This window comes from Lactuca virosa, chromosome 8 (assembly GCF_052849685.1).
Source record: "Lactuca virosa cultivar CGN04683 chromosome 8, Lactuca_virosa_CGN04683_v6, whole genome shotgun sequence".
NCBI classification, from domain to species: Eukaryota; Viridiplantae; Streptophyta; class Magnoliopsida; order Asterales; family Asteraceae; genus Lactuca; species Lactuca virosa.
In genome coordinates, this window is record NC_136433.1 from 236,441,019 (window position 1) to 236,456,562 (window position 15,544).

Genomic DNA, 15,544 nt, shown 5'->3' on the forward strand with positions numbered 1-15,544 from the left:
TTATCTTCTTCATTTTCTGACCAATTCATCATTTTAGGAGTCATTGGTTTTGAAAGAATGCAAAAGAAGTGTGTGATTTTGTGAGAAAAGAAAGAAGAAATTGTGTGAGTTTGTTTAATAGAAAGTGTGGTATTTATAGAAAAAGTTTAATATGTTTGAAAGGTAAAAAAAAATCAAAGTAGTCGTTGCAAAAGCATCAACCAATAGCTATTTCCGTTTGATTTCGTGGAACACAAAACGAAACACCACGACCACGATCGACCACGACCGGCCGGGATGGTATGCACGGTCGTGGTCGTGGTCCACGTATACCACGAGCCTTCTCGTGCTTTGTATTCCTTATGGCCTCATGTGAGACGTGTGTTTATTGATATGTTGTTGCATCTCTGCTATGGAATGATTGAGTTGTTGTATCTCTGCCATGGAAGAATGCAACTCTTTCCATTCTTTTTCTTCTATCCACAATAACCAAGTTTGGGTTCATTTCTCTTATACCAATTACAGGTGTAACTGAGTCGAGACAACTCGTGAGATACTCAAGGCTGATTCGAAAAATACTTGAAATCAACTCGGTTCAAATTGAGTCGAGATTGAAGTATTGAGTATTGCTATATTTACACTTTTACCGTTTTTTTTTCATATTACATATTTTATAGCCGAGTCGCTTAATCGCAAAATTTCAGTTACTTTATCAAGCTTGAGCTTCATGGTGCTCGATTACACCCCTAATACCAATTGATAAACACCCATCACATACTAGGCATAAGCCCAAGTGTAGAACTTGTTCACAAAATCCAACATGTAAGATGACGAGACACCTAGACTTATAAGCAACCAACTAAACTTACATTTTACCGATATGAGATCGTAACATCTTCCATGATTACACGTTAACTTTCTCACACATCAAAACATTAATTCAAAACAAAACACCACTATCCATTAAGAACCAAAAAACATAACAAACAATATCCAACTAAATAAACAAATACAAAATATTAGTATGTAAGATTACTTATGTAATTTATATAATTTAGATACATACATGTAAAATAATTAAAAAGACAAAGGTAGAAAGATGACCTTTTTACTAACATGCGATGGGTATGAAAAGAATGATGCTAGAAGAACTAAAGATTAATCAAATGTATGGTTTTTTCTTTGTATACTACTTAACATTACTTAGGACTTCACCTTATAACATATGTGTAATACGTGTGCAATTTTTTTGAAATCCCAGGATATCATGCAACAATACAAATATTTTAATGAAGTCTGTCAAAAAATTTAATTGTGACAGTCTACATATATCAACATGGTTTATTAGAAATTGTATGTGATGGATAAGCAACATTTCCTTCATTTTTAAAATCAAAACAACGTACTTTTAGTTTTAATCCAAAAGTACGTCATAATTGTAAGCTCTCGAAGCCAGATGTGATGCAACATAATTGTAATATTTTCTACTATTAAAAATAATGAGTCATAGACTCGCTCTTAATTTTCTACATCTATAAATAAAAAAATAAAAAAATAAAAAAACATAAATGTCCTCATGGTCATCATAAAAATATTCCTAAAAAGCATGCCCATGCAAAGGCAAGCCCAAGAAACCTAAAAAAAGAAAGAGCTATTCTATTATTAGCTAGAAATTGAATATGATCACATGTTCTACCGCCTTACTTGTTATGCAGATAGAGCAAAACAGGTTGGATATTAAACTATCAGCCGACTAAAACCGATGTCACCTAAACAAAAATCTCAAACTTCTATCTCACCCCACACCCACACAAAAAAAAAAAAAAAAAAAAAAAAAAAAAAAAAAAAAAACTCATTTTTTAAAACATTATCATAAACAGCCCTATAAAATTTGTCCAGTCTAATAGCCCTAAATCTAATAACTAAAAAAACATGCCATCTGTATTGCTATGAGAGCCAAAACAAGTAAAATATGCATATTTAATATTCTAAACTTTCCTCCAAAAGAGCATTCATCTTCATAAAAGAAAAACGTATATTAAAGTCTTTCATAGTTTCTTGTTTTTGTTTTTTTTTTTCTTAAATCTTTCATTCATATGACCAAACTGCCTGTACATCTTGACCCGAGTAAAGCCCACCAACAGGAGGCATCATCAAGCCTGCCGATCCCATTCCTACCCCTTCACCAGAAACCCCAGCAGCACCCTTCTCATTTCTGTCCCACAAAAAAAAATCAATTTTCAATAAATGAGATAACAATTAAAACATATTTATGAATTATTATAATACTTACTTGGCCCAAACATTATGAGCAATTCCTTCCGGAAGGTTCTTCAAACGGTTGTTGTTAATGTTAACGTTGTTATTACTTGACATAGACCCGTATGAAGTTCTCATTGTCCCCCATGGATCATCATTCGCTGCTTTTCCCATTAACCCAAGAGTATCCAAACAAAGAGGAGTGCTATTCCACATTTGCCACTCCTTCTCATTTCCACCACCGTGTTCTTCCAGGGGCAAATTTGTCTTACTTTGAGTGCTGGAAACCGATAACCTTGACATAGGAGACTCAATCGGTGATGGCCTGTTAACTTCCGAATGGGCCTTCACGGGCCTTGACTTTTCAAACCCTAAGTCCAATTGAAAATCATCGAGTGATTCCGAGACTGGCCCGATTAAGGATGCGGGGTCCAGAACGTAACATGGGTCTTGAAAATTGTCAAATTCTTCCACTTCCGGTGGAAGAATGGGATTCGATGGAAATCCGAGCGGAATGGAATTGGTGATTCCTTCGGTTGGTGGAATGGAATTAGGTATTCCTCCGTTTGGTCGGCTTATGACATTTGTGGTGGTGGATGGAGTAGTAGTTGATGAACGAGTGAATAGCTGTTGCCATGATCTTTTAGGAGGAGGACAAGGTTGGGGCTCAAAAACCACCTGCAAAGAGAAAATAAATGTTAAAGAGTTAAAAGAAACAAATATCAAATATGGTGTTTTAAAGAGTTAAAAAGAAACAAATGAGAAGAAGAAAACTTACAGGACGAATATGGTTATGATCATCTGGATGTGGATTTGATTTCCCAAAGCCACGATCATTCTGGACAGAATCTCTCTTATTAGGGGTATTTTGGGAATGATCTGAATAAGAAATGGATCTATGTTCTCTTGTGTTTCCAGCATTTGAATTTGTCCCTTTCCCAAAGAAACCACCAGTGCCAAGTGTTCTTGAAGATGGAAAAAAGTTACCCCTCATTCGATCCAAATACCTTCCACCAACAGTAGTTCCCTTGTTGTTATGGGTATTTACCGTTGTACCCTTTGACCCATGTCCTGTTTCAGTGATGTTGGACCTTAAAGTCAAATTTTGACCACGATCAATGTCCCCTTTCTTGTTTCTTTCAGTTTCTTTCTTTTTCTCGTGGCGTTTCCTTTCAGTTTCTTTTTTATCCTTTTCTTCATCTTTTTCAGTTACTGTTTTTTCATCTCTTAATTTCCTACGTTCTTCAACTAACTTTGCAACTTCTTCCCTCTGTTTCCTTTCCTCTTCCTCTAATTGCTCCCTCTCTAATCTCGCCTGTCTTTTCTCTTCAGCTTTCCTGCGAGCTTTTTCACTTTTACTTTCATTACAATTTACACCATTGTCACCCTTTTTGGATAAACCCCTAATATCTGTATCCGTTGAGGTGTTATCTTCAGACAAACTAACTCTAAAAAGCTTCCTCAAAACCCACATAACACCCAAGAAAACAGCACCTAAACTCTTGCAGACAAAAACAAGAAGAAAAGAGTATGATTTTTCAGAAAAGAAGTGGTCACTGTAACTAGACTTCCAAGAACCAGACCCATGAGCCCAATTACCACCATTTTCAAGCCAATCCTGACCACATATCCAATTATTATCAGACCAAACTTTCCCATTCAACATCTTCTCACCTTTCCCTACCAAATCTTTTAAAATCCCAGAATTTGAAAGGCGACCTAAGCCAGGAGGAACAGATAAGTCCAAGACAGGTCTCTTGGAGATATGTCCACAGTAAGAACACATGAATTTACCTCCAGAAGGGTTCTGATCACGATATGGAGTCAAACAGTTCCTGCATCGCCTGATTGCAGTCTTTCTAAGCTTCTGCATTTCAATGGCTTCAAACCTTTTTCTCTCTCTAAGTCTAGCATTCCTACGAGCACGCCAAGAAGACAGTTGGGGCATCAAGATTTCATACCAGAAGAGGGTGATTAGGAGGACAAGAACGCAAGCTAGCCTTGGTGAAGTGATTTCAAAACGAAAAGCAGGTGGAAGGAATTGGGATAACAGCCACAGTCCAATCAGTGGGATTACCAACCATGGTAGCATGGTAGCGACCTTTCTTGACCACTTCTGAATCACACAGAGTATACACATTATCCTTCAAACAGCACCCTATCTTCAATCCTTATGTTTCTCCCTTCTTTCAATCACAAACCCTAATAGCACCAAAAAATCCACGATATGACAATCAGAATTACAATCCCTTTTCTAAACCCTAGAAAAAGATAAGCGCGAAATGGCATATTATTTTCAGGAACAATAATAACAATACGATAATCGGTGAGATAAAATGCTGAACTGGAACAACGTCTGTAAAATTAGGGTTTTGGTAGCTTAAAAACCTCAGTGAATAAGAATCACAAAATTTAAAATGAACAAGTACAGAACAATGAATGGATAATAAATGAAAACTAATCGATTTATTAGACTTCTGAAATGAAAAATAGAAAAAACAACACTTAAGGAGATTGAAAGGAATAGTCCATTACCGGAGATAGATTACCGAAAATTAAACTTCCGATGCCGGCCGATGAGATGTCGCCGTTGCACGGCACCCTTTTCCCTTTAAGCTGTGACGGTGATGAAGATGATGGTTTTCTGACGTAAATTGGGAGAGAAAATTGGGAGAGAAAATGGTGACTCGTGTATATATAAATGAGTGGTGAACCGGACAATTTTATTTACTTGAGTCTTGTAATTAGACCGGGTTTAGAAGGCTTCTTAGATAAATTTTGACTAAATCTAGAAATTCTTTCTTGTTTAAATTATGTAGTTTTCTACATTTGAAAAGGTCACAAATATATCTTGTTGTATCTATCAAACTAGTGACACTCATTCTATACATTCAAATAAGCAAATTATATTTATAACATTTTAAAACATCTATTTCAAATATTTTTATAATTTAAATATTTAAATAATAAGTTGAATTATGTATTAAAACGAATGTCATGTGTCTAACAGTATTTAAACTATTTATGATTCTTTTAAATAGATTTGGCGCGCAAAAATGTATATGATAAATTGAATTTGGCGCGCAAATATCTATATGATAAATAGAAATAGACTGGTCTGTTGTACAGAAACCAGATTTGAAGATTCAGTTGTAAAGAGAAATAGTATTGTTTGTCGTTATTCTAAAAAGGGTTTTGGCAGTATATTCAATAAGAAAACATGATTGCGGGTATACAACCAAGTCATGTGACGTAATGTAACGATTATTGTAAACTTAGCAGTTCAGTTGTTGACGTAATATAACGATAATCTAAAACTTAACAGTTCAATGGGTGACGTCTGTAAGTAGAATACTTTGCAGTAATCATTGACTTGGACTTCTATGATATAATTTGAATTTGGCGCGCAAATATCTATATGATAAATTGAAATAGACTGGTCGGTTGTACTGAAACCAGATTTGAATATTCAGCTGTAAAGAGAAATAATATTGTTTGTCGTTATTCTAAAAAGGGTTTTGACAGTATATTCAATAAAAAAACATGATTGCAGGTATATAACTAAGTCATGTAACGTAATGTAACGATTATTGTAAACTTAGCAGTTCAGTTGTTGACGTAATATAACGATAATCTAAAACTTAACAGTTCAATAGGTGACGTCTGTAAGTAGAATACTTATACTTTGCACTTTGCAGTAATCTTTGACTTGGACTTTTATGATATAATTTGAATTTGGCGCGCAAATATTTATATGATTAATTGAAATAGACTGATCGGTTGTACTGAAATCAGATTTGAATATTCAGTTGTAAAGAGAAATAATATTACAAGTAGAATATTTATACTTTGCAGTAATCTTTGACTTGGACTTTTATGATATAATTTGGATAGCCACACAATCCAACTATAGGGGTTTATAGGAATGTAGAGCTATATAGGAACTTTGGCTTGTAATAAAAGCATAAAATCAATACATTACATAATTGTTCGGTCACAGAAGTCTATTGTATTGAATTAAGACTTTGTATTGAATTCTTCACATGAAGAGTGGATTACAATCTCTAAAACTCACAAAAGTGATATTCATTATGGTAAGATATTTAGTGATGTATTTCATTTCCTACACAATGAGGAAATAATGTTGTATGGGGCGTGTGAGTCATATACTAATATCTCTATTTGTATTTAGGGTAAATTACATTGAGTTATCGATTTACTTGCTATTAAAAGTATATATGTATAAATAACATAATAGAAGATGCCTAACTAAATCTTCAATATAGTCACATATAAGATAATAACTAGGTAGTTAACCTTTGATATTTGTTGTGGGACATTGATAAATCCTTTGTAATGTCGCCGCGTTATTCATAGGGATTAGGCCCATGACATTAATCGTTACTTACAATTGTATAAATAATTATGAATAGATTTATAGTTTTTATATATTTTTTAATGATTTAAGTTAATATTTATAATTATTTGTGGTGTTTGTGAATGTAAATAGTATCTAGCGCAATGTTACCGGAAGCTTTTAACCAAACGGTATCAGCGGTATCAGGTTTTATCTTTTTTTCTTTAGAAGTAGGTTAGAAGTAGATTAGATTTGTCGTTAATTTTTTTTTTCCAGCAATAGACATTTTTTTAAGGAGGGGGGGGGGATTTCAAAATTTAGTCACAAAAAAACGATTTTCTAATAATAGACATGCTTTTTGCGGAGGGTACCTCTACGGGCTCCGCGAAGTCAAAGATCTCTCCGCGGAATGACAATTTTGTAAATAAATCAAGGGTAGTTTTGTAAATTTCCCCACTCCGCAGAGCAAGTAACGAGGTCCACGGAGGGGCTCTGTGGAACTGTAGAGGTTTTGTCGATTATGCATTACGACATCCACATTATGTCCCCACTCTGTTGCTTCACATTAGCCTCGCCGACCTCCGCATTTTGCACGTCGACCTCCACAGCAGTCTCGTCCACCTCCACAGCTTTCCTCGCCGACGAAAGGAGATGGATCTGAATCCCTTTAACATTTTTTGGCGATGGATACGGCCCCCGAGTATGCATTTCCGATTTTATGTATCTCGTTTTCATATTCTTTAGTTTTAGGGTATAATGTTTGATGAAAATGCGTTATATATGCCTGAGAAAAACCTGTGAAAAGATGGAAATTGGGGAAAAAGACGAAAATTGGGGAAAATCCATTTTGCGGATATAGAAAAGGCAGCTAGAGATGTGGGATTTATTTACAGAAATAGGATGGCGGATATTATTTGGGACACTATATAGTTTTCTTTGTAACGCCCTATCCCGAATCGTTTTCCATTTGGGTGTGGTTGACGCAATTTAGATCATCCGAGTGTTCGGTTTGTGTTTTGGAGCCAAAGGGCATTTTAGTAAAGTGTCAGCTCGGGCATTTATGGAAATTGGATTTTTGTTCTGGAAATCTTAAAGCAAGTATGAGTTGATAGAAGTGTAGAGCATCTCGTAATCTCTTCGTAGATGTAAGGATCGTCGGAATCGGGCTTATAAGGAGTTATGGCCTTCGGAAGGTTGCAAGGTTTAAGGCAAAACCCTAGTACGCGGGGTGTACATAGGTTGTACGTGGGGCATACTGATGTGAAGGTAAGTATGTTGGGCGTACCTCAGTGTACGATGTGCGTACAAAGGAGATGGATCGCGATCATTGAGAGGAGTACGCTAAGCGTACTGGGAGTACGCGGGGCATACTCCAGATTCATGCAAATCCTATTTTAGGGCTTTTAACCCTATTTAAGCACATTTTCTCTTCACCAAACCTTAATACCTTCAGCCTCCACCCATTTTTAACCCTAGAACCAAACCCTAAGTGCAATTTGGTGATTTTGATCTTGGTATGTACTTGATGTGTGTCTTGAGAAGAAGAAGAAAAAGAAGAAGAAGAAGAGCATCATTTGGAGGTGTGGCTTGAGTGTCTAGATCTAGGAGTATCTTTCCATTTGTAAGCTTCCAAAGGTAAAAAGCTTTGACCTTGATGATCTTTGTGGTTGGATCTATTTTATGGAGTTCTTTGGCATTGTTAAGTCCCTTGATGAAAAGGTGAGCTTTTGATCTACTCCAGAAGTAGTGGATGTTAGATCTAAGCTTCAATAAGGTCCTTTGTTCATAAAAATGGAAACTTTATGAAAGACTTTGGTCCATGCATGTATTAAGCTCTTATTTAGTTCTTTTCTTTAAGTGTTGAGTCCCATTAAGTCGTGCTTGTGAGTAAAGTTGGAAACTTTATTGGTTAAGACCTTCAGATCTATGTTTTAGACATCTTGACTTAACCCATTAACATCAAAATATGGGTTTTGGACTCCTGACTAGTACGTTGCGCGTACGAGGAGGTACGCTCAGCGTAATGCGAGGATTGTGCATCAGGCTATTGTAGGTCGTGCTTTGTGGTCGAGTAAGCGGGGCGTACGTCTCTAGTACGCTGGGCGTACTCCCCAGAGAATCGTTTTGGGTTTTTGAGGTTTGGGGCCATTGTTGGGTTTTTGTAGTTTGGGCCTTGTTGGGCCATTAGACTTCTTTTTGGGCTTCTAGGTTGTGCCTTTTGGTCGCTTTTGGATTTTAGGACCATAAAGGGGTTTTGGGGGCCCAATTTGGAAAATTGGGCCATATTTGGGCCTTGGGTGTTTATATGGAAGTTGGGCCTTTGGATTATTGGTTTGGGCTTGGTCCTTGGGCAAAGCATAAGGAACGGTAAAAAGGACTTTTACCCTAGTTTGGACTCTTAGTGTGAGTCGTGACCCAGTTATTAATTTGATGTTATTTTGGGTGATTAATAGCGCAGGATTGTTAGCGGATCTGCAGTCAGAGAGTATATGTGTGGGTTTCAGTTGTTTGAGGTGAGTTTTCTCACTATATCAATGGGTCGAAGGCCCCAATGTCGGCCCATCATTTGACAAGTGGGTTGATAATTATTATGTGTTTGGTTGTATGAAGACCATGGGGGTAGCCCGTGGCACTTGGATATCAGACCATGGGGTAGCATGTGGCATTCCAGGTAAAGACCATGGGGGTAGCCCGTGGCACTTAGATATCAGACCATGTGGGTAGCCCGTGGCATTCCAGGTAAAGACCATGGGGTAGCCCATGACACTTGGATATCAGACCATAGGGGTAGCTCGTGGCATTCCAGGTTAAGGCCATGGGGGTAGCCCACGGCAACTATACACGTGCATGATATTATGTGGTTGTATGTTGTGTGATATTTTGGGGAACTCACTAATCTTTGTGCTTACGGTTTTTAGATTATGTTTCAGGTACTTTGGTTTTCAAATGGAAGAGCTCGGGATGGTTGTGGGGCACACACCACCCCGTTCCATATTTTCTTGACTTACTCTGATCTGATATGATGATTGATACATTTGTTTCATATGGATTTTTATGATGATTTTTATGGAATACTAGTTTTATTAATTTAAAAAATGAAATTTCCGGGTTTTATTTTTGGGACGTTACAAGTTGGTATCAGAGCCTTGGTTTGAGGGATTCGGACATACTCTCGGGTGTGTCTGAACTCAAACTGAGGATTTGGTAAAGTTTTCAAAAAGAAAAGTATTTTTGTAAGAAAAAGGGTTTCTCAGATAAGAAAGGGTGTGGTGCGTGCAATTAGCCAAGCTCAAGTAAGTTCTCCAAAAATACTCATACATGTTGTCTGATATGATTTGATCTGTGAATCGCATGCTAGTTAGGGCTAAGGATCTGCTCAGTTTTGCATGATAGAATGCTATGAGAGATGCCTTTGTATGTCTATTGTATGAGTTGGTAGACTTGCATGCTAGTGATGGTTAGTCAGTGATAGATTGGCCTGATATGTGATGCCTTGTAGCCTTGGGAACATTGGATGATATGTTGGGATGGGAATAGCTATTGGTATTAGTAATTGCTAAGTGTATGCTTTAAAAATTGTATACGGTGAGGACCTTATAGCCCTATAATAATTGATTTGGCCTTATTTCATGTTCCTTGTTTGGTTGTGGTCCTAGGGTAGAATCTTTTATTCAACAGTCTATTTGATCCTGTTATGTGTATAATTTGCATGCACAAGGCAACCGGCAGTAAGGGTGGAAATTCCTAGCATGAGCTGTGGTGTGTGAGTTTGAATGTTCTTTTATTATTCTATGGATTAGAGTGCTACTGCTCGAATGCTACTTGCTTCGTGATTTATGGGACTCTTAAGTGGTGGGAGTTAGTTGTTAAGTGAACATGTTAACTTACATTTAATAAAGATTATCTCAGAATGATGGATTTGACCCTATTGCACAACTCTCGTTTGAGTTTAACCATTTTAGGGATGAGTCTTTTACTCGAAGGATTATCTGAGCTTCGTTGCATGTGATTGTGTTCACGAAATAGTTAACTGACATTATAAGGAGTTCTTCAGCAGCTTATCGCAAGGTGAGCTTGGGAACCTAGGAAAGCCTAGGGAATGCTTCAGTGGGTTTTGTTGAGCTGGTTAGAGAGTGCTTGGAGTACGGATTTGAGAAGGCGACTTAGAGGATTTTGGATGATTCTTGAGGAAAGTATGGGTAGGTGTGGAAGTTGAGCCCGTACTACTGAAAGCACATGATCCATGCTCGAATCGGGGAGAGTCGTGGGGAATCTAGGAAGCCTATGGGATGAGGATTCTTGGGTATGTTCTGATCTTCTGCATGTTGTTTTTTTGTATGGTGTTGAGCACTCCGGGAGGAGGTTCGGGTTCAGAATTAGGCTCAGGTGTTGAGTCGATCAATGAGCGCATGCGGGAGTTCATCTCCTCGGAGATTACTCGCGATATTTTGGAATGGTCTCCTATGATCTTTGGTTCAGTCAAGGAAGGGATTTTGGAGCTCTTGGATGGTTGCCTCGAGGCCTTTTGGGCCGAGATTATAGCAGGGAGGTTGGGGCTCATCTAGAGCCCAAGGATTGTGGATTCCTAGAATCCTTCAGGAAGGAGGATCTTATTGTTAATTCTTGTCATTGGGGTCGGAGGTGGGTTATGCTCCATGTCTTCAGGAGGTTCGATTCCATGAATGGATTGCCTCGGGGGTTTCACTAGCCTTATGCGAGGAGTTTCCCGACATCTTTGGGTGTGTCGCTGATTGATTGGTCACCAGGTTTGAGAGTCAGACCTCGGCTGTTCAGTCGGTTGATGGGATGGTTGGGGTAACCCAAGAGTAGAAGATTGGTTCAGATAGGCAGCTGGGGAAGAGGAGGTGGACTCATAGTCCGGCTCGGCGATCGGAGCAGTTAGACGTTGCCATATCTAAGGTTAGCGACTCGAGAGGTCGTGGTGGTTCCATGAAGGATAAAGGGGCACATGAGGATGTACGTAGCAGGTCTAAGTGCGACATGTGCTTTTGTGGGTATGGCATCTTTTGCTTTGATTTGGGTAAGCATTATCTCTGGTTTGGTTCTCTATTATTGTATGGGTTATATTGTCAAGGGTTGTTATATGCCATTTTGCATGCCAAAAGTCTCTAGTGGGTCGTATTTTGATGAGCGGGAATTCAGTTGATCGGGGAGTTGTTCCGGTTCTTTGTTGGGTTCAGTTCAGGGGTTTTGATGGAAAGATCTTCAGTCGAGGCAGCATGATTAGTTCTTTAGCAAAGTAGAGTTCATTTGGGTTAGCATTTGTTTGGTATGACTGACAGTTGTTCATGGAAGAACATTTGGGTTCAATCACTACCGTTTCTAGGGAAGGAGCGCTAGCAAGGAAATGGTGTCAATCGCTCGAGTTAGATGGCCATTGGATGTGCCAGGGGAATTTTATTACCGTAAGGATCATAGATGGTTAAAATTCAAAAACTCATTTGAGGATGGGAAGTTTGGGTGAAGATTCGCTAGTTCAAAGTAGGGATGGTGGTCTTAAGTTACCAACATAAAGAACTTAAGGATTTGGTGTGATATCATGGGAAACGTTGGGGTTATCGGGTTGTTGAAGTCTCGGGGAGCATCTATCTGAATTTCAGGAGTTGGGAAATCAACGAGATCAGCTAGTAATGGAACGCTAGTGTTGGTAAACTCAGATCATAATCGGTTCATATTATTTGAAGATAAGATGGGTTGGGAACCCATCAAATTTTGTGCGATGAGAGAGCTTCGACGAATCCAAGTAGGGGAGAATCGATCGGGATTTCCGGGAGATGGGTCGAGTGTGGAACTATGGCAAGTTTTACATCCCAGATAGGAGGAGAGACGACCCAAGTGGCCGTCTGGATTGAAGTTGTGTAAGTTGGGAGTTTAGGAAATTTCCAACAGCTGGTCGGCACGTTCTTTGTTATGCATAGCAGGCTTGTGGATGGATACAGGTCGAGGGTTGTGTTAGAGTCTCATTTCCTGTTCTTGTTTGGTGAAGTCTTTGGGTTCGAAGCATGAACCGAACCTCTGATTGGATACAGTTGGATGCAGGTTTTGACTCAGGATGAGTATGGTTGTGATGGTTTGGGAATAGTAAGACCATGGTTGGTCAGAAGTGTTGAAAGATTGCGATGGGATCGTAGCATTCACTGGTTTGAGGTAGACTATCGTTAGGGTGGTCATGAGTATAAGGGGGATAAGTTCGTGTCTTGGGCACGACGGTCGGGATTGTTGGGGAGCATTTTGTTGTGTTAGGATGAGGACTATTGGGGTCCGAGGCAGAGTCGGGTCTGTGTCGCTCTAGATAGGTGGGACCCGTGGGCGAGGGCCGCTTCGTGGTATAGTGTGGGTGGGATCTGAGGGCGAGGCCCAGGTGTTTATGGCAATGCAGGTGGAACCTGATAGAGACTATTTGGTCAAAGTATTGGATCTTGGTTTGCAGGATTGAGTGTGTGGTCAGTGGGTGGCGCAGAGGGATGCTTAGGCTAGGACATCCTTGTCATTTGGAACCTGGTGGTTGGACCAGGTGCGAGACTGGTAGTCTCGGTGTTGGGTTGGAAACCTTTATACCCCAGTTTAGTGAGGGGTTGTCGTGAATTGGAAGGTTTCGGGGGAAATGCAAGTGTAGATCCCTGGGTCTCGGGTTAGGAGTTAGGTACCGAGTTGGCTCTTGGTGGGAACTCGCGTGGATATGTGCAAGGTTTTCATTTCAATAGGATATGAATCGAGGAATATGTATGCCAAAGGTATTAGTTGAAGGGTTCAGGGTTAAAGGATGGTTTTAGTTTTGATGGTAGGTCAGGCTCTTGTGAATGTGTTGTGGATGGGTTCTATCTATGTGGGGGCCAGGTAGGTATGGGGTTTCAGAATCTCAGCGGCGGTATGTTGGTGTGGTAGTTAAGGGAAGTAGTGCCTTATTCAGCGCTAGAAGGTTTATCTTTCAGCTTGTCTCGCGTTGTTCTTTATATTCATGGAATTGTTATCATCAGGATGAGCCTTCTCTTGAAGGAATATCTAATCTTTGTGTTCAAGAGAAAGATTGTCAGTAGCATTGTATAGTCCGTTATTCTGTTTTCTAGTGGGAACCTCAGGTAATCTAAAGTTGAGTAGTCAGTTTGAGTGATAAGTGGAATGGAATTAGCAATTGTTCAGTGCAGGAGGTCTGTCAGGGAGTCAGACCAATTCGAAGCTCCAATTTCAGGTTGAGTAGATGTGGCTTTTCTGCATGGGATTATTTTGTTGGATTAGGTTTCTAAGCCCATAACTATAATTGGTATGAACTTGATTTGATAGCAGCATGGTCCTTTTAGGTTTCCTTCACTTTAGCAACTTGACAGGATGACTTATGGAGAGAGAGGTTCATAAATGATTTATTAATATATTGTGAGAATAATATATTAATTAGAAATCATATTATTTAGTTAGTATTTGATCAAAAATTAATTTAGAATTAATTTTGGGATTAAAGGAACTGATTAAAAGAACTGAGGCTGTTTTGCAAATCATTGATAGTTGCAAAACTGGGCTGCTGGACTCCTTTGGAATGGAGTGGACGAAATCTATAGGGAGGCCCTATAGAATTCGTCCAAGGCTTGCTAGTGGGAGGTCCGTGGGTTGCTTAAGCCCTAAGCAGGAAATTGGGTTTCCTCCAGAAACCCTAGCAACCCACCAGCTATTTAAAGACCCCATGTCTTGTGATTTTTGGCCAATGCTTCCTTAAAGAAACCCTAGCCGAAATTCTAAGAGTTTTCTCATCTCTCCTTCTCATCCTCTTGCTACAAGTGTTTGTGAGCCATTAGAGGTGCAACATTTGGGGCACTAAAGCTTTCAAGAGTCAAGATCAATCAAGGAATTCTTGTTATTGCTATATAACAAGCAAGGTAATCTTCTTAACCCTTTTATATATGAATTTTGAATTATATATACTAGATCTAGGGTTATTGCTTTGGAATTTCTTTTTCATGTTTAATTAGTGAAAAACTTAGATCCAAAACAATTAGGGTTGCATGAACACATAGGATGTTATTATGCTCAAAACCCATCATATTTTAGGTTGGGAAAGGATTCGTTCTTTTGCGGGTTTAGAGAGCCCTACTAGGATTGGGCTCGGTTACCTTTATTGTATCTCGGGGTTGTAGTTGTGTTGCTCAAGCCGTCTGGCACCTGGGATGGTAAGGAATGATTTCCAGGATGAAATCTAATTTAAGTAGCGGAGAGTTGTAACGACCAGTCCCGAATCGTTTCCCATTTGGATGTGGGTGACGTAATTTAGATGATCCGGGTGTTTGGTTTGTGTTTTGGAGCCAATGGGCATTATGGTAAAGTGTTAGCTCGGGCCTTTATGGAAATTGGATTTTTGTTCGGGAAATCTTAAAGCAAGTATAATTTGATAGAAGTGTAGAGCATCTCGTAACCTTTTCGTGGATGTAAGGATCGTCGGAATCGGGCTTATAACGAAGGAGTTATGGCCTTCAGAAGGTTGCAAGGTTTAAGGCAAAATCCTAGTACGCGGAGAGTACATAGGATGTACGATGGGCGTACTGATGCAAAGTTAAGTACATTGGGCGTATCTCGGTGTACGTTGGGCATACGAAGGAGATGGATCGCGATCATTGAGAGGAGTACGCTAAGCATCCTGGGAGTACGCGGGGCGTACTCCAGATTCATGCAAACCCTATTTTAGGGCCTTGGACCCTATTTAAGCTCATTTTCTCTTCACCAAACCTTCATACCTTCAGCCTCCACCCATTTTTAACCCTAGAACCGAACCCTAAGTGCAATTTGGTGATTTTGAGCTTGGTATGTGCTTGATGGGTGCCTTGAGAAGAAGAAGAAGAGAATCATTTGGAGGTGTGGCTTGAGCTTCTAAATCTAGGAGTATCTTTCCATTTTCAAGCTTCCAAAGATAAAAAGCTTTGACCTTGACGATCTTTGTGGTTG

At 39.1% G+C, this 15,544-nt stretch overlaps 1 protein-coding gene across 2 annotated transcripts; it reads right to left on the reverse strand.

Annotated features, from left to right (window-relative positions):
• Positions 1-1,943: 1,943 nt before the first annotated feature.
• LOC145132324 (uncharacterized) lies at positions 1,944-4,922 on the reverse strand. 2 transcript variants are annotated; one of them, XM_079067071.1, is made up of 4 exons: positions 4,788-4,922; positions 3,017-4,440; positions 2,273-2,916; positions 1,944-2,194 (listed from the first exon to the last, which is right to left on the reverse strand). In XM_079067071.1, the coding sequence occupies exons 2-4, from the start codon at positions 4,376-4,378 to the stop codon at positions 2,068-2,070; spliced, it is 2,133 nt and encodes a 710-aa protein (XP_078923197.1). In that variant the 5' UTR covers positions 4,379-4,440; positions 4,788-4,922; the 3' UTR covers positions 1,944-2,067. The 2 variants fall into 2 exon arrangements, with proteins under 2 accessions (XP_078923197.1, XP_078923196.1); XM_079067070.1 differs by having other exon boundaries at positions 4,774-4,922.
• Positions 4,923-15,544: the final 10,622 nt, after the last annotated feature.

Excerpts from the sequence above, each read along its gene's own strand:
- LOC145132324 (XM_079067071.1), bottom strand. The coding sequence starts at position 4,378 with ATGTGTATACTCTGTGTGATTCAGAAGTGGTCAAGAAAGGTCGCTACC. Across the intron at positions 2,917-3,016 it reads ATCATAACCATATTCGTCCT|GTGGTTTTTGAGCCCCAACC; the intron begins GTAAGTTTTCTT and ends TTCTCTTTGCAG. Across the intron at positions 2,195-2,272 it reads GCTCATAATGTTTGGGCCAA|AAATGAGAAGGGTGCTGCTG; the intron begins GTAAGTATTATA and ends TTTGTGGGACAG.